Raw genomic sequence first — 24,680 nt, 5'->3', positions numbered from 1 at the left:
TTTTTTTTCTTTTTTTCTTTTCGAATCGCAACAAGCAATTCTCTCAATTTTTTCTTCTATTTCGATGTTCGATGATTTATTTATTTAATTCAATTTTTCGATTCGATATATTAATTTTTTCGGATATATACATTTTGACGAATGGATTTATCGAAATACGAGATAAATTCTGTTCTATTCTCTTTATTCAAAAGAATCTATCGATGATGGATCGTCTACTCCACTCGCGTGCGCCTCGTCACTTAATATTCGCATTCGCGAGCATGCCATCAGCCGACCATAATTATCACCTCGCGCTCGTATGCGTTACCGTTCGATATAGACAAGTTTAACGTTTGAAAAGTATTTATTGTCTTGTCGGAGACTGACATAAAGTGCAAACGATTTATATCGTTGAAAGAGAAAATAATTTCAGATTATTTTTCAAAAACATATATTACAACTATGTTACAACTATAATAATGCGATCTATTCCTTTTGCGTATCTATTTTAAACGAATTGAATAGTTTAGACAAATATTAATTATTGAAAGATGACATTTTTTTTCGAAGATGCAACAATTCTTGCTAAATTCTTAAACGTGAAAAAAGTTTCGAATATCCGTACGAAGTAAAAAAAAAAAAAAAGAAGAAAAGGTAAAAGATGTATGAACGTAATAAAAAAAACGATTTTATAATGAGATCTTTTAGATCGTCTTGAAAAAAATTTCAATACGGTGCACAGGTTATCGTGAGATCTTGTTGAATCGACGAAACTTTTGAAATTTTGAACGACGTAAAATAAGCAAATAAATATATGAATAAATAAATAAAAGAAATGAGAAGGAGATATGAATTCCAGGAAGACATTGGATACAATAGACTTGTCCTTGAAAGCTAAGTTTTGTCATCGACTTCTCTGACCCGCAGAGAATCGTCAATGTCGGACTTTCCGACGACGAACTACGTTTCTCGCCAGTCAATGATTTTCTTCGTCACGTATGTCTTCTTTCTTGTTCTCTCTCTATCTCTCTCTTTCTCTCTCTTTTTCTCTCTCCTTATCTCTATCTTTCTCTTACATACATACACTGCTTAAACTCAGGGAGATTCCAACGGCAAACGTGATTTACATTTCTTTTAGATTATGAACGGGAAAAAATATTAACTTGAACTTCCATTTTTTACATAAACATAATGAATGATATCATGATAATTTCATGAAAATTTTATGTATAAATAACGTTAAATCAAACGACTTTATGTATCTATTAAACGTGTAGACTTTGTTTTAATGTATCGTATAAATTAAGATGTTACGCAAACAGATTTATAATTGATACAAGATGATAAATTTTATTTGAATAATTATTCTAAAGTTCCGTTTGTATCAGCATCTCTCTTTCTCTCTCTCTCTCTCTCTCTCTCTCTCTCTCTCTCTCTCTCTCTCTCTCTTTCTTTGTGTATGTATGTGTCGTGTATTTATATGTATCTATTTACACAATGAATCTCGTCAGTTCGTATTAAAGAGATAAGTAACAACAAATTTCACCTCGCTGAGTCATACAATACTATATTTCGTTGTTGGCTTCTGTGAACGATACTCACGTTTTCTCTCTCTCTCTCTCTCTCTCTCTCTCTATATATATATATATATATATATATATATATATTTCTATATCTCTTTTTTGTCCTTTCTCCAGTGCTTGGAAATTCATTCATCGTACGTCGGTCTAGTCATGAAGTCGCAGCTGACTCGTAAGAGTTATTATACGAAGAAATAACGTGATAAATAATAAACTCATTCGGAATAGAAATTTCTTTAAGTATCCGTTTTCGTTATTTAAATCGTTTGGTTTGTATCAAACATATAATATCAAAAATGTAATATCAAAAATGTAATAGTCAGATTTTAATTTCAACGTAAAATAATTAAATGTATCGTCGGTCGACAGCTTATCGACTGCGAGAATAAACGTTCGTCGGTAAAAGGAAAAAAGAAAGAACGAAAAGATAAAGATAAATATCACGAAAGAACTGGTAACATTGTAATCTTTTAAAAATAGAAAAATTAGAAAGGATTTTTTCTCGCTAGAGTAACGTAATCCAGAACGTCAGAAAGTAAATTTATAGACATCCATTTCCAACGAACGTTCGAAACTTCCGTCGCTCTTAGACCAAGTGACTCATGTCAATTAATCTGTGTTACTCACTCGAAATCCCGTTACCGACTCACGAACAAAGATGTTGAAATGAAAGATGCTGAATTTTATAGAACTCTTTGGGAATATCGATGTATTATAATAATTTTTCCATCTAAAAAGTATATTATATTTGTTATATAATTATAATGATATATTATAATTATAATATTTATATATATATATATATGTATATATATTTTATATAAATTTTTTCATTAAAAAGATGTATAAGACCCGAGTTATTTACAATTTGTATTTATTTAAAATTACATATATATATATATATATAATTATAATATTTGTATATATTTTCTCATTAAAAAATATATAAATTTCGAGTTATTTATAATTTATGTATCCCGATGACTATGATAGTTATCACGCAACGAAACCGAACAAATTAAATTGCGAACAAAAATTTCTCACATTGTTCCTTAACGTGTAATATTCAAATAAGAATATTATTTTGATTATAGATACAAGTACGAGCACCACCGAATGGTCTTATCCATCGACAGCTCCTTCTTATCCAGCTCCACCAGTTAGTAGCGGTGGATCTTACTCTCCTATTCCAGGTGGTGCATTCTCTTATCCCGGTGAATCCTTATCTCATCATCCAACAACGGAACCTGTACCACTACCAACTGGTAAGTCGATCGATATTCAAAACTAGAAAATCTACGATCGAAATCTTTCCTTCTTCTCGTAATCTTACTCGTCGTGGATGTTGTTTCGATTCTCAACAACTATTAAAAAGTAACATGACACACGTGATGTTCCAAGAAAAATGTTCATTCCTCGTTTTATGACACAATCATATCATACATATGTGGTCTTATGTACTATGTAATGTAACAACATAAACAAACGATAATAGAGTATTGTTTTTTTTTTCCTTCATTCGACAGTTAATTGTGGTTTTCAAATCATTGTACTTGAATCATCTTGTTATTTCAGTTTTACCATCCGAGAGTCAACAAGACACCTACACTCCAAACTGCGTTTCCATGTATTCTGGTCACGGAACTTCGTCGACATCGTTGCCTCTGATACCTGGAAAACCCAATGACCCCGATATCTTCGCAGGTGGTGGAACAGGAAGCGCTAGTCCAGGATACCATTACGGTTCCTGGACACCTGGACCAGCTACACCAGTACCGGTCGCGTCACACAATTACAATCCTAATTATCAAGGATATTACAACAATCCGAGTCAAAATTACATAAGTCCAGCTCCGATGGTACTTTATCCGCAGCTCTACAGTACGGTCAATCAAAATCAGATTCATCTGCATCTTCACGGTGATCTCAGCGACGAACAGGTCACTATTGCTGGTGGAAACTTAACGATCAGTAGCAATCGCTTGGAGATTGGAGTTTTAGGTGAGGAGAGCGAACAAAGGAACGACGTTTGGAGACCTTATTGAAGGATTTAAGGATTTAACAAGATATTGAGACAGTAAATAACAACTTGTTACGTGCGTTAATCATTAATAGTGGAGAATGTTTACGTGAAGCTCCGAGAAAATTGACGATGGTTGAAATTGACGTGTTTTTAGGATATTTTCTATTCGCGAGAAATCTTTTAAAGGATCAACGTAAGTGCGTACGGACTCGTAAATTTATTCTAAGGAAAGGCTGTTAATGAACGAGTGCTAAAGGAAAAAGATACGTCGAAGAATTTATTCGTTTTCTTGTATAGTGCGAGATGTCGCAAAAAAAGGCAAAAAGAAAAAAAAAGGAAATAAAAAATTATCTTAGACTATCGTAAGGCAATCTTGGATCTGGTGTTGTTTTAAAGAAGACTGAGTACTCAGGATATCAGATATCAAGTATTCTCAAGTTAAACGTGCTTTCTTTTCGATCTTATCGAAAGAAGGGATAGGATGAGTAAGTTTGTTCGATGGGAAAAAAAGAGAAAAAAAAGAAGAAGAAGAAAAGAGAAAAAAGGGGTAAGGCTTTTGGTAGTATGCGCATTGTGTTTTCAGCGATACCGTTCGTTCTCTCTTCGATCGTAAATTTGAAACGTCAGAGAACAGTCAATGTATGTAAGTAAGTACTCTATCGAACGAGAAGAAGGTAGTCAGATAATGTAACGTTGTAAATATACAGATATTTTCCATGAAATAATAAATACGTACCTGGAGAGTTCCTACGTCCCTATTCGTGATAACTTGTCGCAAACAATTTTAATCGTTGATTTTTTAATCGTTTCTATGGAGGAGGAGAACAAGATGAATGTAAGGAGGGTGGGGAGGGAGGAAAGGGGGTTAAAAAAAGGAAATAACGAAAAGAATACGACGTATGAACGACGATGAAGATCAGAAGAGGATTATTTCCTAGTATATGTTTCTCAGTACTTAAAAAAAAAAAAAGAAAAGAAAAAACGTTGTAAACAATCCGAAGAAAAGAAGTTAGTGGATCGTTAAAAACGGAGCTGAAGGCAATCTTGAGTTAATCTCTAAAGAAGAAGAAAGCTTCTTCTCTACTGTCTGCCGCCATTCGTCCCCCTTCCAACACCCCTTCCTCCCCCTCCCCCTGTTCGGCCCTACCTCCTACCTCAGTCCACGTGACTGAGTTCACACTTTCGAGTGATTTCTTCGTTCTCCCACTTCTCTTCCGTGATGTTTACAGCCCCGACGCATCCTGCGAATAGGACGCGAGGAATAAAACCATGGAATAAGGCGAGGCGGCCGTCGCTCATAAGCTTCTCTCTTTACGAGGATGACTCGACTCGTCTTCGACCGCAGACGAGAGTCTCCCGGCTCTTTTCTACGTCCTTTAAGAACCAACTGAAATACGTTTCGTCTCGCAGGAAATGGTCGACATCTTCGTGCTCTCTCTCCTCTTCCGACCATAAATAGTGGGACAGATTTCAACTTTATTTCGTACGAACTGTAATAACAATATCTAGATATTATTTATTTATTATTATTTTTTGTTTTGCTTTGTTAATCTAATAAACGTCGTATACGCGTCCCGAGGGTCGTTCGGTCGTTTTCGAAAACAAAGACAAAAACGAAAGAGAAACAAAGTTCGATCGAAGTTTCTTCTCACCGTATTTATTTCTTCTCACGTACAGTCGCAGTTGTTGCTTGCTTGCTTGCTTGCTTGCTTGCTTGCTTGCTTGCTTGCTTGAACGTTCTCTTTTACACAATTTTGATTATGATAAATTTAGTTTAGAATACTGTTGCATAACCACAGACGAAGTCAAGTTATCAGGTATGTGTGAATGTGAGTTATGTATTGTGTATGTGTGTGTTGTGTGTGTTCGTGTGCGCACGCTTGTGTGTCAGTTTTCTTCGTATACCGTTCTTTATATTTCTCTTTCTCTTTGTATATTTATACACACATACATACGTACGTACATATATACATATACATATACATATATATATATATATATATATATATATATATATACATACGATGGATTGGACACATTGAAAAAACGGGAGAATACATAGGCACGTTTTATTATCAATTATCGTATTATCGAAACTTTTGCTCCTTTCGTTAAACGATCTAACGATCAACAAACATTTATAACATGTACCGTACATTCACATTAATAGTGAGTTGATTTTTTATTCTTTATTATTCTTTTCTTCTTAATACGAATAGCAAATCGTCGTTTGGTAATCCTCCGTACTCTCTAATTTAGAAGCAACGCGTGTGGTCGATAAATTGGATACGTAGAAAAATAATAAATAATTTTTAATTTCAAAACGTACAGTTAAACTTTAAAAGACGAACGAGACATTGCCAAACGTCGATCGAATATTAGTCCCTTCTCAATTTTCATCTCTTATAACGTTTAGACTATTTACAATAAAATATGATAACGCTAGGTTTAAATTAACGGGAATAGTTACGACGCATTGGGAGCACGTAAAATGTACTTTTTTTTTTTCTGGAGCTTCTAATAGAAGAAACTATTTATTTATCGCGAATCTTTATATTTAAAAAGCTGTCGCGTAGTTCTTTAAAATTTTTTTCTTTTCTTGTCTTTTTGTTTTTTCTCCTTTTTTTTCTCTCTCTCTCTCTTCTTTCCTTTCTTTTTCATTTTTTTCTTTTTTTCTTTTTTCTTTTATCCTTTTCATCGTCGCATCACATCAAATAATAGGCTTCTACTAATTTTCCTTCTCCTTTCTAGTTCATTCTAATTCTAATTTGGATTTGCTCCAAATAGGCCGTACCTACTCTAAATACTCTCTTCATTTTTATCAACGAAACGAGGGAAGGTATAAATACATCTAAATAATATTACAAAAGATATTCTTCAAAAGTGTAATAAATAAATAAACAAAATGATAAGTAAACAAAATAAGTAAATAAGTAAATAAATAAATAAATAAATAAATAAATAAATAAATAAATAAATTAACAAGGGAAGAGAGAGGAGACTATAGGAGAAGAAGCAACGGAGAAGGAAAAGAAGAAGAAAAAGAAAAAAGAAGATGAAAAAAATACATTGAAATGGCTCGTTTTAAGTACGTACTCGAACGTTTTCTGTCAAACACTTGCTGGCGCGGATTCGTCGCACTTATGTTTGTCTTCTTATGCGTTGGATGTGGAAAAAGATACAACGTATGTATTATGTACGTACAACAACAGCATAGCTGGCTGCGACTGGACCGCAAACTACAGTTAAGCGCAAGGAGCATAAAAGGAGAATCGAGATGTGCATGCGAAGTAAATCGTAAATAAAATTCTTTTCTCTTTCTTTCTCTCTCTTTCTCTTTCTCTCACTCACTCTCTCTCTCTCTCTCTCTCTCTCTCTCTCTCTCTCTCTCTCTCTCTCTCTCTCTCTCTCTCCCTCTCTCTCTCTCGCTCTTTCTCTTTCTTGTCTTACGTTGATGGTGGTTCAAACGTATGACGAAATAGAGATAGGGCTTAGATTCGTGTCAGGAAACAGGACACCGTCTTTCTATGACCGAGAAAAGTAACGAGAAACTGCTATCGGTCGTTCATTGCTAGTTGTCGATCAGAAATCACGGACACCATTATTATCTATCGTCCTGAATAAAGCGACTCGATAGTTGTTTCAATCTATTACGAATTATTCGTATATATGTATATTTAACTAATTTATAAATTTCTATCTTGATTTTAGATTTCATTCTATTCCTATAACTCTTTCTCTCTCTCTCTCTCTCTCTCTCTCTCTCTCTCTCTCTCTCTCTCTCTCTCTCTCTCTCTCTCTCTCTCTCTCTCTCTCTCTCTCTTTCTCTCTCTCTCTCTCTCTCTCTCACTCTTTTTCTTTTTCTTTTTTCGTTTCATTTTCTTTTAACGAACAAAAAAATTTCTCGTAAAAACAAATAAGAAGAAGATATCCATGACCTTTTTAATTTCTATGCAATCCAAAGTAATGATAAAGCAATTGGAAATTTAAGAGGAACGAATCTTCTAATACTTCCTTTCGTTGTCACATACGTTCGTTCATTTCTAATACATAATGTATTATCTCTTTCTCTCTCTCTCTCTCTCTCTCTCTCTCTCTCTCTCTCTCTCTCTCTCTCCTATTTTTCTTTCTGTATCTTTTTCTCTCTTTCTCTCTTTCTTTTTCTCCCGAAAAAAAATTGTAGCTCATCCAGAAAATGCTCCTTGGGAAGTTCTTAATGGGCCATAGAAAAAAACATTTGCTCCCAGATGAGCTGTAGCTGTTCCTAGTTGTTGGTCAGTCCATAAAATACAGCGATACGGTGAAAGAGAGATGAAAGTCGTTGTTTCAAGATCTGATCGATAGCATGCCTGGTAAGAATCCTGACGCCACGCACCAGAACCGGAAGTAACGGCGCCAACCGTTCGTCCTGTGAACATTTCATTATCGTTTCTTTCGTTTATCGATACTAGAAATATTAGTTATCAATATTAGAAATGTTTGTCAGCTTTTTTTTTTCTTTTTTTTTTGACTAGAACAGAAGAGATAAAGAAAAAGAAAATATATATATATATGTATGTATGTATATATGTATTTAACTCACCGGTAACGCTAAAATCCATTCGAGTGCCGTACTCAAAGTTTCCGCCCAAGCTTTCCTATGAGCCTCGCTGTCCTTGCTAACGTTAGTCTTTTTTCTAAATTCAATCTCACGATTAACAGATTGTCGATCGTCGAGAAAATTATCGACATCGTCTTCCTCGTCCTTTAAAAACGGATTAGTTCTAAATCCTCGTTTGCTACGTTCGTAATCGCGCAAAAGTTCGTCGATATTGTTAAAATTTTTATAAGAATGATCGATCGACTCGTCGTCGTCTTCGTCCTTCGAATCGCAAGAAATCGATGTCTCGTGAATGATCTTAGGAGATTGGGGAACCGACGAATCTCGAGTTCTTCGTAACTCCATCACTGATTTCGAACGTAAATTTGTAGGATCGAAGCTGACGAGATCGTTGAAATTTTCAAGATCAGCGGTCATTATGAATTTGAGGGACGTTCTTTTGGAGAGTAAAGAAGCCTCGCTTTTTCGTCGTTGGATAGATGGTTTCTCATACTCGATAGCATCGTTCAAGGTCGCGTTGCTACTCGGTAATTTGACTTCGGGTGCGGATATGCCAGAAGTATCGGGTGACGAAGTCGTTCTCCAAAGAGGATACAATTGGTTTTGGCTGTTCATCATTTCTGGAGGCGCTGGTGTCATAGCTACGAGTTTGGCATCGACGTAACCTTCACTGGAGGTACCTCCGGATCGATCGAAGTAAACTATCCTTTCCGTTACAGAACCTAGCCTGGAAGCTGGCCTAGAATCATCCGTTTCAGGCTCTGACTGAGGACCAGAGTCCGTTGAATATTCAGCTGCCAAGTCCGACAGTCTGAAAGGTCTAAGATCATTTTCACATTCCGGTCCAAGTTCCTCCAAGCCACTTTCGTCGTCCAAACTAGGATTATAAACTTCCGGATCTTCGAGATCCTCTGGATCTTCGTTTTCTTCGACATCGTTGATCTGATCCTCATCCCTGTTTATCAAGGGATTATGCACACGTAATTCCGTAGATGCTGGTGTGCTCGTAATAACTCTGTCATGAATCGGTTCCTTCCTCGTGATTTCAGGATAATCGTCAGGTTGTGCAACCAAAAGAAATATCTTCCTTTCAGCGAAACTGTCAGCTTTTGTATATTTTCCATCGTGATCGCGAACTACCTCCACGTACATGTCGCAAAGTTCCTCAAAAGTCGATTGAATCTGTCTCAAATATTTCTTTATCTTCTGATACTTTGAGTCGGACTCATCGTCATTTTTACTACCATTGGATAGAAAATTCTTAACGTAGTCGAGATCCAATACAGTTTCATCGGCCTCACGAAGAAATAATTCAAACAGGGTGATGAACTTAATGGTCCAAGCAGCTCCAGCTTGTCGATAGAGATTCGCAGGTTGTTCGAGATCAGCTACCTTCTGGACTAAGAATTTCAAGCCAGGTCGACAATCGAATTTCAAAGCTGCGGCGTAGGATAGATCCAACGCTGATAGAAAAATCTCGATGTGTCGTGAATTCATGTAGGAAGGGTTAATAGCCTCGGATGATTTATAAGAGACCGATGCTGTTGCGTGTGGGATCACGTGTGATAAGCTAAGATAATGAATGAAAAGAAAGAAAGGAAAAAAAAAAAAGAAAAAGAAACAAAGAAGAGATAAAAATTAAATCGATTTACAAATTGTCTAATTTCGAAGATAACATGAACGTACCTCGAAATCGAAGGATTAGCACCCTGAAGAAGAACACAGGCGACACAGTGCAGTAGCATTTGGTGAACCAAAAGACCAACCACCAAAGCACGTAATTGAATCCTGACGATGAATAGATCGGGATTAAGAGTGGCACCCACGGCTGGTGGATACACGAGGAAGACGTACGATCTCTCATCGGGTGACCTTGAGTTATCTTCAGCACGCTGTTCCTCCAGGAGGAACACCTGGAGACACAAACATGGAGTTTTCAATGGAAAACCAGGAGACTAAGCCTAGTTCGTTTGTTTGTACGCGTTAAGCAGGACATTCCGACGATTATTTAGAAGGTATCATTATTATTTCAAAAAATATTTAATGTGATTATTTAATATGAATTAAATGAAGAAGAAGTCATGCTTATCAGTGTCATGCTTAACGAGAACAATCGTCTCTCTCTTTCTCTCTCTCTCTCTCTGTCTGTCTCTCTCTCTCTCTCTCTCTCTCTCTCTCTCTCTCTCTCTCTCTCTCTCTCTCTCTCTCTCTCTCTCTCTCTCTCTCTCTCTTTTTTAATGAACACAGCTAACGATGATAAAAGATTCCGCAAACGTCCTAGAAACGCTCGGCCCAACGAATATGTGTGCATTCTACAAAAGCAGCAGCTTCTAGAGAAGGTGTGTATATGTATAAATAAAATATATACATACATACATACATATATATGTGTATATATATATATATATATATGATATAACAATATATTTATATAGAAATATAATGTGAAACATGTGAAAACCTAGCCATGGACTCAAGCCATGGATTTTAATGGTGATTCGTAAGATCTCGTGAGAAAAAATTAATGCCAAATGAATCTTCAAACAGCGACGGGGTCCTTTTAATAAAAATATTCTTTTGGCTATTTAAACGCCACGATATCAACTTTAATCCTTCCTGATATTTTTTTTTTTTTTATAAACGTCATCGTACGATCTTAATTTATCATGACATTTATTTTTTCGATTGTTTTTCTCTCGTTCGTTCGATCTCGATGAAAGGACCACGTCGAAGAGATTTTGTAGCTTGACATGTGCCTTCTACCAGCGAGTGCAAATGTCTAAAAACGTGATGATTCAGAATTTCCGCTCGTCGAGAAGCGTCGATAGGCTCGTTCCAAATCCTCCGTTTGATCATTTTAATTCACGTCGATGGCACACGTTCGAAATTCCTATATTTTTTATTTTTTTTATTACTATTATTATTTGCTTTTCTTTTATCTCCCACTCTCTCACTCTCTCCCTCTCTTTCTCTCTGCTTCTCTCGCTCTCTCTTTCTCTCTCTCTCTCTCTTTCTTTCTCTCTTTCTTTCTTTCTTTCTCTCGCTCGCACATTCTCTCACTCTATCTCACTCTCTCTCTCTCTCTCTCTCCCTCTCTTTCTTTCTTTCTCTTTCGATCCACGTGGGAGAAGGGTGCAATTGAAGAATCAACGAATCTGATAGAGAAAGCTATATATATTTGAACACATTTTATCTTTTCCAGCAGTACAAAAACACTGAGCGCACAAAAAAATAGATGCAACCCTTAAATGCTTTTTTTTTCTTCCACGATCGCTAATTCGCATACAAAATATACGAATATAAATATATATATATATATCTGTGTGTGTGTATATGTGTATGAATGTATCTATATAGATTAGATTTATGTAAAAAGAAATAGAACGTCTTACGAATACACGGTGAGAAAATTTTTATCGATTAAAAACAGAATTCTCTTTTAATTTCTTTTTTTTTCTAGATCTCGACGCACGATTTCTATAATACTAATAATATATATATATATGTGTATGTGTGTATATATATATATATACATATATATATGTTATAATATATTCATAGAGGCACAGTAAGTATAGGATTTTGGTACGCTTTAAAAAGATAGTTTCTCGCACACATTCAAGGGTTAACATCGTACAAGACGTATACAATATACGAGACGATCGTCCTCGTACTCGTTTAAAGCTAATCACTGAATTATACACTGACACGATGATGATGATCATGATGACGATGATGCAAGGTCCGCATGCACCAAAGCAAAGGTAACATAGAGACCATGATAGTATTAAAAATCTCATTGAGAGAGTATTGTCATTTTTTATTATAGTTATTTCTTTCGTTTCGCCTTTCTTTTCTTTTCTTTTTTTCTTTTTTTTTTTCTTTGGCCTTTTTCACATATCTATGAAAAATTCATTCGAAAAAATATATATTTATATATATATATATATATGTATATATATATACGTATAAAGATCTCTTTCTTAAGATAAGGAGAGGTAAGAGGAAAGGTCGAAGAGATAAATAGGAAGGAGAAAGGTTGAGTGGTGAAGAAGGATGATGATCACGATCACGATCACGATCATGATCATGATCACAATCACGATGATAATGATGATGATCATGATGATGATAATGATGATGATGATGATGACGATAATGGTAGTGGTAGTAGTGGTAGTGGCGGTGGTGGTAGTGTGTGTTCGCGTAAAAAATACGAGGATTGAAACCCTGCCTGTCGACAGCGACGTGCTGAAAGCTGACCTTGACGACGCCGTGGAATCTCTAAGACGAGCGGCTTCGCGAATTACAAGGATGCCATTTTGCTTGATGTCGATTTGGTACTCGTTCGTGTTTTATCGTTATTTATGGCTGTTTGATTATTATTAATACTTTTTTTTTAGAATCGATCTCTTTGGTTGCTTTTCGTTATATTGGTTTGTTAAAATCCATGACGTGAGTTACCGTAAACGGCTAGAGCCAATGGGGAGCCGTGTTCGACGTAGTGTTAGTGTAATCGGGGGGTGTCGTGTGCTGCCTACAACCAACGGGGTAGGAAGTAGTGTGCTGGTCGATCAGTGTCGTCTCAATGGTCATCGAATCCTGGAAAGGTGTCGTCTGGAGTGACGACGCGTTCTGCCTCTTGATGGCAGTCAATACCTCACGCAGCTGGCTCACCTGAGAGCAAGTCAGGTCAGGAGGGCACCAGGTCTCTTTCTTTCATTTTATTTCATTTTATTTATTTATTTTTTTATTTTATTTTTTTTTTTACTTTCTTTTCTCTTTCTCTCACACTCTATCTCTCATCCTTTCCACCCTCTCTCTCTCTCTCTCTCTTTCTCTCTTTCTTTCTCTCTTTCTCTTTCTTTCTCTCTCTCTTTCCTTTCTTTCTTTCTCTTTCTCTCTCTCTCTCTCTCTCTCTCTCTCTCTCTCTCTCTTTCTCTCTTTCTTTCTCTCTCTCTTTCTCTCTTTCTCTCTTTCTCTCATCTCACAATGATTCTTCGATTATATTACCTTTCTTCTTGAGTACACGAGTTTGAAGAGATAGAAATTAAATAAGAGACATCGAAAGAAGAGAAAAAGAAAATAGAGAAAGTAGAATACGTTAAGTATAGAAAGGAAATAAAGAATGAAAAGAGAGAGGGGGTATATAAGTTAGAAGAAGATATGTTAAGTAGGAAGGTTAAAAGTGATCGACGTCATGTGGTAGATATTGATAGGGAGGAAAAAGAAAAAAGAGAGAAAAAAAACAAACAAAAAAATTAACACACCGAATATACAAAATTCTCTCGCTGAAGCGAACACATCGATAAGCACACATCGAACGTTCACCGGGCAATTATGGGCAAGATATTCGTCTTGATTTCCCCGAAGGAGATCATCGCACGTTCACTTACCTGAGCAGCAAGCTGCCGTAATCTTTCGGTTTCCTCGGGCGTTGCATCCCGACGGGCAGCGACCTTCACCTGTGCGATGTCACCGTAGAAAGATTCCGATCTTGGTGAGAAAGCCATGGTCAACAGGCGTAACTCTTGAAGCGAATTTGAACAGGCACGGTAGCAAGCTACACCGCAGACCTCCCATTGTTCAGAAGTGAGTATCGGACCGCTGCTTACCAAAACGTGTCTAAGAACAATCAAAAAGATTTCTAACATTAAACCTCAAAACATATAGACGATGATCCTTGTTCTTTTTTGAACCTTTATCATTTCAAATATCGATGAGTAACACCGCCAATCGTATTTTTTTCTTTTCGTTATTCGTAACACATCTATGTCCACGTAACATTTATAAATATTTTTTCTAATTTAACGATAAAAAAAAAACTATGATTTAACATATATTTCTTTTGCACGTTAAGATCCATGAAATTTCTTTCGAAGTTGGATGGCGAACTTTTTTATGATACCATGTAATCATATATCGTTTTTTTCAATTAGATTACAAATGACACATGGACAATCTCACGCATGTGTGTACTTGCGTGCGTGTATGTATGTATGCATAAGTATAGACAAGATAGGTTTAGACTTCTGTTTCGATTAAAATGTAAGCCATCCACCGCAATCTCGAGTTGTCGAAAAAGGGGACGCGGTAGGAGGAGTTTGCTCTAGGATTTCAGAGAGCGAGATCCCGTTCGTCATTCACTGCCGATCGTAATTCTCTTTCTTTCTCTCTCTCTCTCTCTCTCTTTCTCTCTCTCTCCCTCTTTCTCTCTGTCTCTCTCTTTCTACCCGCGAACCTGCCCCGTTTTTAAACACTGAGTACGCGCTGTACATCGATACCTCGCGATCGAGCCCGCCATGGATTGGATTACCGCGTGGATGTGTGACGTGCATTAAGACGGAGAAAATGCGCCGATCCTCCCGGTTTTCTCTCTCTGTCTCTCTCTCTTTCACACACGTTTGCGCGCGCGCGAACACACACACGAACACACAGATGTACAAGAGAAGGTAAAGATACGGAGAAGCTAAGAATTGAAACGATCGAGGATCGGAGATCGACCGAGCGAGAAAAGGACAGAGAGAGGACCGAAAGAAAGAAGGAGTGTGTGCCGTTGGCACGACGCCCTGGGGGTGTCGAATGTCAGTGGCTACCTTATCCCACTGGACAGCCTGTCAAGCTTCGTTATCGTCTTACACGCACGCTCCGCCGTAACGACGATGATATATATACCCGAGGCAACACAATCGTACATTCCGTCGAACCTCTCAGCCCTTAGGATCGTGTGAAACGTGTAAAACAGGAGTTACTGATCTAGGAAATACCGATCAATACGATGCGTCCTTGCTACTATCTATATATAAAATTTTCTTTGATAAATGAAGATAGATCGATCGATCGATCGATCGATTTGTCTATCGAGATTATTTCGACGTTAATAAGAATTAACCGATATGATAGTTAACAGGCGTCGCTAACACGTCACCCGTTACAAAGACAACTTTTTACACGAAGCTAAGACTCGTTATATACGTATGCTGCTTATGTATGTACGTCGATCTCTTTCCATGCAGGATCTAGTTCCATAATTCGATTATCAAGTAACTGAATTATGATGAAACGGTAGATGACTCCGATCAGCTGTTAACGAACGGCCATATTTGGCGAGATATCGACCGGGGTCCTTGTCTACTTCCTCGCATTCCAGATCTGTCTCTCATGCCAGATTCGATCGTTTTCTTATGTACTTATTATTTCGTTTCTTTCTTTTCTTTTCTTTTCTCTCTCTCTCTCTCTCTCTCTCTCTCTCTCTCTATTTATCTATCTATCTATCTATCTATCTATCTATCTATCTATCTCTTTCCATCTATCTATCTACTTGTCTATCTCTCTCTTTCTTTCTTTTTTTTTCTTTTTTCATTTTCTGTGATATTAAAGATCGAAATGATGATTCTCTCTCGGCGCATAAATAGTTAGTGCGCAACGAAGCGCGTAAATATTAATGAAGGTCGCGAATCGCAATAACACTAAACGAGCGAATGCAAATTACTTCTGCTACGCCGGCTTTTATATATTCTGCATCAGTGGCGTCCCCGTTTGTACGTCTTTTAAAACCCACGAGTAGCTCACCTGATGCAAGCGCAACCGAGACGGGCTATGCTCTCTGTGGGTTGAACGACGCATTCCCCCATTACCAGTAAAAGCTGTTTCAACATCAACGTCGTAGCTGGCAAATAGGTGTCGTTTCTAACGACTTCGGGACCTGGAATGAGCAGAGTCAAATTAAAATCTATTTCGAAATAAAGTATAAAATATAGTACGTTAACTGTGATAAAGCTCGATAAAGGATATTTACCTTGCAGGTGTGTCAAGTAGTCGACTACTAAATCGGTAGTGAGGCCGCAACACTGTTTGAAATTTGGTGCGAAGTTATCCCAACCCCTGAAGATCTTTGAAGTTTTCCTTAACCAATTCTGTACCATCGGTAAGAGTAAATGGTTCACGCAATAGAGTCCGAAGGAAGCCCCAGGTACGTTGAGAATGTCACGTAAAAGATGGAACAATGTCTCCAAAGTATGCGGTTGATAACGTCTAGGACATATCATCGTAGCGCTAGCTAAACCTTCGATGAGAATGTACCATACTCGAAGAATCCCGCTTGGCTTGTCCATACTTTGCAATGTCATGCTGTTGTAAGATTCATTTCCGGGTAAAGATGAAAGTATTTCGTAAGATTTTTCGGAAATAATTCCTTGCATCATCGAGTCGGAGTCTATGTCAAACCTTGGCATTTCCATATTAGGAATCGTCGAGTCTACGTATTGGGGAATCGTCGAGACTTGAATTCTCTGAGCCGAATGAAAGATCGGACAAGCTGGCATACGATACATCGATGCCAATATGTCGCTGCAACTCAACAGATACTTCAAACTCTCCACGCAGAGCCTCATTCGTCGAGATTCCGCGACGTCGATTTGATCCTGTTCGTCCTGATGAGCCTCGTTATCTCCGATACCTCTAACGTGTCTAAGAAGACAAAGTATGCAATCCAATGCTGCATTCGCGAATACTAAAGTATTATCAGTCGATAGAAAAACCCTGAAGACTTCTAAGAGTGGTGCAGACTCCACAGATTCCGAATTACCAACCGATGCGACTCGAAGTGCACCGAACAACGGTCGCCATCCTGAACGTATCTCCGTTCGATTGGTCTCCACGAATTCGCAAATACAGCTAACGATCTAAATTGGAATATCGACGAGTCAGATTAATAAACATTAATAAGATTCGATTCGATCGTTCCAACGCGATTTACCTGATCTTGGACATCGCCGTCACAAAGTTCTAAACAGAGCAGATTTTCAAAGGGCTTAAAAAGAGCCTCGTTGAAATGAAAATGTGGTAGTTCTATTTGTTCGTTTAACAAAGCAGCCATCGAATCGTGAATACATTGTACTGCCTTTTTTGAGATACTACGATCTTTGTGACAGGCTGCTTCCATGAAATGAGGACCCAAAATACTCCAAACCTACAGGTATTTTTGATTAATATCTATTGACATGAATTTTCTTTAAAAGTAATTATCATTAACTTACTCTCATTATATGAATCAAAGGCCTTCCACTTTTAACACACTTTAACATAACTTCCCCTAATCGTGTTAACAGTAATACGTTTAATTCGTTCTCCCTTGGTTTGCTTCTTCTCCACCAAAACCTTTTGCTGTCTTTAAAACCATCAGTGGTTTTAAACAATTGTGCTTTACTCGCTCTACAAAGTGCTGTAAGGAATAGACAAAGAGCTTTAAGATTTAATTTTAAAGCTGCATCTTCGAACAATCTGTCCACTTGTTGAGAGAGAACACAAATTATCTTGGCCGCATAATCCACTGGTAAAATGCCATTGAATTGATTATCGGCATTCGATTCTTGAATGATTTCTGGTATCGTGTCTGAACTTGGATTTTGGGTATAAGGACTTGATAGAAAACTATATACATCAACGCTGTAAAAAAAAAATATATATATATATATATATTAATTAATTGTAGTAAAGTTTTTAATAGATTGAGTTTTAAAAACAAATCTTACCAAGTTTCTTCCTCATCAACAATATTAAAATTGAGTCGTAATCTATCTTGGCTACCTTTAACATCACCATTCGCAGATTCTTTCTTTTCCTTCTTTTGATGGATCTTAGGAAGAGATGGATTTTGATTTCGACCAAAGAAATCGTGTTCTAATTTACTCACATACAAACAGCACCTTTTGTTCGCAATCGATAATAATTAATTTTCTACATTCTCAACATTCGTTATTATTAAATTTCCTTTTTTTTGAAAAAAAAAAAAAAAAAAAAAAAAAAAAAAAAAAAAACTTACGTAAAAACATGAGGCCAACAGTCACTACCGTGACTACCAAGTTCCAGTCCTCTACCTAAAAGAACATCCATGCTCAAAGCGTGTGAAGTGTGAAGATTTGTTGCTCTGTTTTGTAATTTCAATCGAAGAACATCTTTCGTACGAGTTATCTTTGATATGGATTGTTCTGTACATGCAGCCTTCGCTAATAGAGCAAAAATAGATCCGCATCGATTTTGCAAGCCTGGAGATGATTTTAAAAATTAATTAATTATTTTCTTATTTCATATTTAAAAATAATAAGATATTATAAAATAATAAATAATATTAAAATTCAAAATATTAAATATTTTACAGAGAAATGATATCAAGTTATCAAAGACTTTGAAATACCTAAAATATTGCTCAAAGTCGCAGCTTTGTGAAGGCCTTCCAAAGACAACACTACCGTATCCCTTATTTCTCTCCTCCCACCATCTCTATTCAAAATCCCTTTATTATTTTCTTCCTTTGGAGGATTAAGCCCAGTTGAAAGAACAGCCATCATACTTCCCCAACAACAAGTAAGTACACGTCTAGAAAGTTTTGCACCAGCTTCAGCTTCGGGAGTCGGTTCGCTTCGAGAAAGTTGAGCTTTTTCTAATCTTATATAATCCGACAAAAGTTGTCCTCCTCTTTGACTACCAGGAATACCATCGACGTCTATATACAAATTTTATTAATAATATTATTTTGTCGATACGAGAATATTTATATAGATGATAAATTACCAGTAAGAACGTTCACTAATGCACTGTTTTCGGTTGAGTTTGGATTGTATCCACATTTTTCAAGCAAATTACAAGCGAGCACTTGTTGATATAATTCCGAGAGCCAAGTAGCTGATAAATAAACTAATACACCAGAACCGTGTACCTCTTCGACGAATTGTTCCTAAAAATAAATTTTCCTTCTTTTTTTCTTAATATTACTTTAAGATAAAATATTATCTTTAATATGAAATATTTATATATACATATTGATATATTATCAAGCATGAATATTGAATATTTAAATAGAAATTAAATTAACAAATTATCAAGTTTAAATTTTCTATATTAAAATAGAAATTATGAATGATACCTCGCTGATCGGTACTTGACGACTATCTTCATTATAATAATTCATTCTAATAAGTTTGAGATTAAGCAGCAATGCCGCGTAAGTTGCCAAATAAATTCCATCGGCATTCATGATCGTAATTAATGCGCAAGAATCTGTACTAGACTCTGTTCGTTCTTGTATTTTTTGTTGAGCTGCAAATACTTCTGTAATTATTCAAAATTTTATTAAAAAAAAAATTAATCGCCGAGTATTCACGAATAATTACTAAGATAATATTTTAATTACGATGCGATTAATTTATTTATTACTTCAGTTCACACTATTATTGATTAATCACATACGTATATTTTTGGATTTTTATTAATTGTTTATAAATATAACGATTGTCTAATTATAGCTAACATTTTATATTTTATCGATAATTATGATCTCTAACGCCATCTGTTAGTAAAAAACTTTACAGTACATTTGAAAAATGCACTTTACTTAAAACGCACGTTGCCTATTGCAGGGGTTCGAAAAACTTCCTTACCAGTAGATGGCGTTCGGCAGAATTATCGACAGAGTTAGAGGTTGTCTACATTCAGGCGCGATATTTAACATTTACGATAAATAAGTAACATAATAAATTAATTTAAAAAATTCATAGATATATGCAAGTACTCACCTTGACAATATTCCGAAGCAAAATTTTGCAAAGCTTCGTCAACTTCAATATTACTCCTAAGCGTTAGCACCATCGGTATTAGATCGCTTCGTAACGTTTTGACAAATCGTCTTGCATTATGTCTTTCTACGTCAACATTGCACTCATCAGCAACTTGTCGACCTACGTGAAGACATTTCGGTAACTTTTCTAATCTAAGTCTTTCCCTTTCATTCTCGATAGCATAATCATTATCATCAAGACTGTTCTCCTCGTGCACCTCATCCGATTCATTTTGAGGACCTTCAGTATCCGTTGAATCACCGTCTTCAGATGGTCCATGACCTGACGAATCTGAATCCGAACCTATACCTTTCTTCATTAGCTCTAATTGTTCCCTAAATATTAATTAATCGAATATAATAAACGGATATATAGAGATTTATTAAATCCATGTCGAACTATGAATAATTACCTATAAGTTTTTGGCAATCTCGCCATACTCTGATAGGTCAGAGGTCCACGGTAATCACAAGATTCCAAATCCTCGTACAAGCTATTGATCGTGCAAGTGTAATTATGATTAATAGCCTTGCCTTCACAAAGTTCTTGAAGTGCCGAAAGCATTGCGACTACGCAAGAGACACTGGCATGCAATATAGACAATCCTCCTGTGGTTGATTCTTCGATCGAATCCATTGCTCTGCATAAAAACGTGAATAAAATATTATATATCTATGTTATCTCTATATATATATATATATATATATATATATATATATATGTATATTATCTTACACTTACAGTCTCATTAACGCCATATCGCTTTGTATATGACTCGAACGATCTTCCTCGACAAGCAAAGGACCAGCAAAGTCGACCATACGACTAGGACTATGTAATAATTCTTTCAATGCCTTCAAGGGTTCTAAACGTTGCTGAGGTGGAGGATACAATAACATTCTGTGGAAAACAGATTCTAACACTGGTCTCAGAGGACCTACACAGCCTACTAGTCTTACAAGCTCCGTTCCAATGCTAGAAATAATAACAAACAAGTTTACGTTAAATAACATTTTGATTCCATTTTTATATAGACTTACCTATACACAGTTTTTGCTTGATGACTGTCAAAACTCAAAGATGTAGCAAGATAACCTGATCCTCTACCAACTTCGGTTTCCTTACCTTCTCTTGATGTAAAAGTCTTGTCTACTCTAGGTGTTCCTAGAAAAGCTATTAAAGCTGGACAAAATTTTTGCCATAGAAAGGTAGTGAAATGTGCGTTTGTATGAATCTTCTGTGGTAGCGACGATATCAGGGTATGAAGACATTCCAAGAGAAACACTACCGTACTACCGTTTCTTGCGTTACTGTAACAAAATGTTCTAAATATTATAACGATCATACATAAACGCGTAAAAATTATTATCAACGAATTTTAATCTCTCTTGTTTTCTTTACTTTTGAGCTTCGTCCAGTTTACTACAAATATATTGAAGAATCGGCAAGGCCTCGTTAAAGCAGGACACACCACGTTCGCGTACATTTTTATTTCGTTTCGCATTCTCGTCCATCTCCTGACATTCCTCGTCTGTCAAAATATTTTATAAATTATTTATTTTTCTTTATCATTTATCTATTTATTGTATTTTAAAATATGAGAACTTTTAATGAAAGTTCGTGCAAGATCGCATCGGTCGATATATCAAGATTAGCGAAATGGACTTGTAAAACTATATTAGAAAAACTAAACTAATTTAAAGTTTGATTAATGAAACGGAGAAATACTTTAGAGAAATACTTTTAAGATTTATACTCGTATCACATGCGATCTTAAAACGTATCGATCAAACTTCTCATTCGTTTCTTAGAGCAAATCGACTCCGATAGTTGAAGGAATATAAAATTTAATAGCATTCATATATATATATACCTAGAAACAAACAGAAGGATCGTAAGGTTTGACTAGTTGCAGCTTGTGCCGCAGTACGAACAGCTTGATTTCCATTTTCGAAAGCTTCGCTACAAGTCGTAAGGATCGCAATGATCAAACGACCATTCATTGTCCAATATGGGGAACATGCAACTTGAAGTAAAACCTGCATTAAAAAGAAAAATTAAAATAATTCCTTCAGGCGATTTGTTTAGAGAAAATTTCAAAGTTTCAAATCAATTTTGATAAAAATTTTATGGTTAACATTTTCATTTTCTATTTAAAAATTTTCAATAAAGTTTTACTTACTTTGAGCATATCCGTTTGAGTATCATCCGATTGCGAAAGCATCGAGCTCATTGCATGTAACATTTGTGCTGGCAACCATAAAGAATCATCTTCTGGCTCGTATGGAGATTGAAATCTATCGTCCCTCAACATCTTCTGCATCGCGACAATAATAATCAAAAAAAAAAAAAAAAAAAAAGGACATGTAGACATTTATACAATTTGAAAAATTATATTGAATTTTCATCAATATGTCTGTATAAAATATAATTTGTCTTAATACCACGAAACTATCTGTGATATCATCGTTTTATCGTAGACTTCCGGAACGAAACTACCGCAGGCAAGCGAAATCAACGTCAACTTTTATTATCATAATGTCAAACTTATCACAAAGATATAATTAATATTGCAAAACTTAATAAAAATGTTGCATCGAATATTTAATAAAAGAAAAAAAAGGAAAAAGAAAAAATGTTTCAATCAAATATGTATATCGTCGATGGAAAAATAGAAAAAAAATAGTTGCAGGCGTATTATAAGACAACAAAAAATGATCTAACTTATTATTAACGTTTTATAATCATTCGAGAAAAACTCACATGTAATCCCGATAGGCCAAAAGCGACGAACTTGCTTCTCTTCGTTTCGAGCGCTAGCTGAAGCGCGTGTAAGCATTTCGCTCGTAATTCGTGCGGTGGATCCCGCAATAAACCTTGCTGTTTACCCAAGAAATCTAAAGAGAAAAAACAAAACAAAAAAAAAAATAAGAAAGAAAAACAAAGAAAATTAAGAAAGTACAAAGAAAATGAAACGTCGAAGAGTAGGAAGATTTATAGGAACAAACTTAACGTATTAACGAACTATCGCGAAGTATGCCGCGATTTGAAGTAGTTGAAAAAATGCGAAAGATAATTCGCGTACTTTGTTAACCAAAATCTGAACTAGACATCATGTTGTAACGTTGGAAAAATATGATGACGATTACTCGATTATAGAAAGAAAAATAATATAAAAGAAAATAAATACTCTTCCACGGAAGAAAAGTAATATTTTTTAAGTTAAACTCACCGTACGCTTCCTGCGCCGATTTCCGTAAATTTTGTAATTTTGCATTGTTCGACTCCCTGATGATCTGCTGCAGGAGATCCTCCATGACACGGCGGGCTGCCACGCGACTGATCGATAGCGGGTGTGCCAATGGACGATACGTATATAGAACTGGCCAGGACTGTATCAAGCGTATCTTTTTTAAAGGCGCTTGAACTAATATACTTTTTTTTCAATCAAATTTCATATATTTTATTGCTTTTTTTATTTGTTTTTTCTTTTTTTGGTTTTTATCGTAGCATAGTTGGTATATCATTTCTTTTTATAATTATTCATTGTTTGTTATGAACGATAAAAAAGAAAATGGCGGTCATTAAAATCGTATCTTATCTTTTATTGGTACACCTGGACGTCATTTATTTCTGATGGTGGGGTTATCCATTCTATACGACCAAGTTTCCCTTTTTGTCATACGTCATATATATCTTATCCTACAAGGTGCTCTTATTATATAAAAAAAAATTTTATCTGTATTAAAACTCGTCGGTGTACTCGATCAGCTCTCGAATTTCGATTGTGTGGATAATATATAATTTTTGTTAAAAATTTTCTATCGGGTTTTGATCCTTGATTATTTGTATGAATCTTTGATTATTTAAGTTATTCTCTACTTAGCAAATTTTGAAGACACGCTTGATAAAAATAGAAGTGTAATGTAAAATAAATAAATCTAATTTATTCTACATCATTTTATTGTTTAATATATTTATTATAGACATACATACATGTATATATATATATATATATATATATATATATATATTGCAGGATTTATATGTAAAACTTAAAAAACGTAGATAGTGAAAGTAAATGTGCTAATGAATGTATAATGTAAACAATAATATATTAAGCAAGATAATGCAAAAAATATGTAAATATAAATCTATATAGGAAATGCTAATTCTTTTTATTTAATAAAATTAAATGCCTACTTACATCAAGATACAGTTATTATGTAATTTCGTATTTTAGATTCTCAAATTTCTCAAAGACAATGTATTGAAACATTCCAACTTTTTCATTGTAGTAAAAAAACAAAGTCACATTCAATAACATTAAATCCTGTTACGTGCACATTAGCATTGTGATTTTATTAACTTAATATTATGTATTTCAAAACAATGTTTTATATTATAGTTTCTTTATTTGATTTGATTGACAAGGCACTGAAAAAAATATTTTTATTATATGAATGTAATAACTCGTCAGAAAAATTCTTTTAGCATAGGATAATATCAGAGAATATCAAAGAACTATACTGTTTATACGTCAGAATTTAATAGAAAGCAATTGTCAAATATCAACTTACCTGCTTGATGTTTACATTATAAATCATCATCGACTCAAAGTACAATAGATAAAATCGATTCAAAATTTGTAACAAATCAAATTTCATATTAAAATTATTTTGCTTTCAAAATATGTTATTAATTCTATGTGTAAATAAATGAGAATGTTATATAAACAATTTCATACTATATACGTAACGAGACGTAAACGTAATAAATTATTATTATTTAATAAAACATAAATTATAATTATTTAATTAACAATTACAATGTAAATTACGATACATTAATACGAATATACACATACATTATGAATTTGT

The 24,680-nt window shown here is 35.2% G+C and overlaps 2 protein-coding genes across 2 annotated transcripts in view; one reads left to right on the top strand and one right to left on the bottom strand.

Moving 5' to 3' along the window:
- LOC122629360 (protein lozenge-like) overlaps positions 1–4,358 on the top strand; it is a 31,926-nt gene extending 27,568 nt beyond the window's left edge. The window contains exons 5-6 of the mRNA XM_043812736.1: positions 2,657–2,827; positions 3,138–4,358. Of these exons, the coding sequence (XP_043668671.1) occupies positions 2,657–2,827; positions 3,138–3,607 (641 nt within the window). The 3' untranslated portion in view covers positions 3,608–4,358. The remainder of the gene's footprint in view (positions 1–2,656; positions 2,828–3,137) is intronic.
- Positions 4,359–7,648: 3,290 nt separating this feature from the next.
- On the bottom strand, positions 7,649–23,175 carry LOC122627788 (brefeldin A-inhibited guanine nucleotide-exchange protein 3). The gene is made up of 22 exons (XM_043809305.1): positions 23,033–23,175; positions 22,564–22,697; positions 21,983–22,117; positions 21,674–21,839; positions 21,202–21,331; positions 20,841–21,110; positions 20,542–20,775; positions 20,213–20,440; positions 19,759–20,135; positions 19,110–19,294; positions 18,758–18,920; positions 18,381–18,689; positions 18,009–18,231; positions 17,719–17,892; positions 17,224–17,632; positions 16,944–17,156; positions 15,984–16,869; positions 15,758–15,890; positions 13,582–13,810; positions 9,872–10,098; positions 8,168–9,755; positions 7,649–7,993 (listed from the first exon to the last, which is right to left on the bottom strand). The coding sequence occupies exons 1-22, from the start codon at positions 23,115–23,117 to the stop codon at positions 7,850–7,852; spliced, it is 6,642 nt and encodes a 2,213-aa protein (XP_043665240.1). The 5' UTR covers positions 23,118–23,175; the 3' UTR covers positions 7,649–7,849.
- Between the last annotated feature and the right edge of the window lie 1,505 nt (positions 23,176–24,680).

The sequence above is a fragment of the Vespula pensylvanica genome, chromosome 1 (genome assembly GCF_014466175.1).
Source record: "Vespula pensylvanica isolate Volc-1 chromosome 1, ASM1446617v1, whole genome shotgun sequence".
NCBI lineage: Eukaryota > Metazoa > Arthropoda > Insecta > Hymenoptera > Vespidae > Vespula > Vespula pensylvanica.
Note: the sequence above shows the minus strand (reverse complement) of the source record. Positions and strands in the feature narration are given on the sequence as shown.

Coding starts and splice junctions, on each gene's coding strand:
- LOC122627788 (XM_043809305.1), bottom strand. CDS start 23,117: ATGGAGGATCTCCTGCAGCAGATCATCAGGGAGTCGAACAATGCAAAA. Junction 16,870..16,943: donor ACGGCGATGTCCAAGATCAG/GTAAATCGCGTT, acceptor ATTCCAATTTAG/ATCGTTAGCTGTATTTGCGA. Junction 10,099..13,581: donor TACGGCAGCTTGCTGCTCAG/GTAAGTGAACGT, acceptor TTGTGTCTCCAG/GTGTTCCTCCTGGAGGAACA.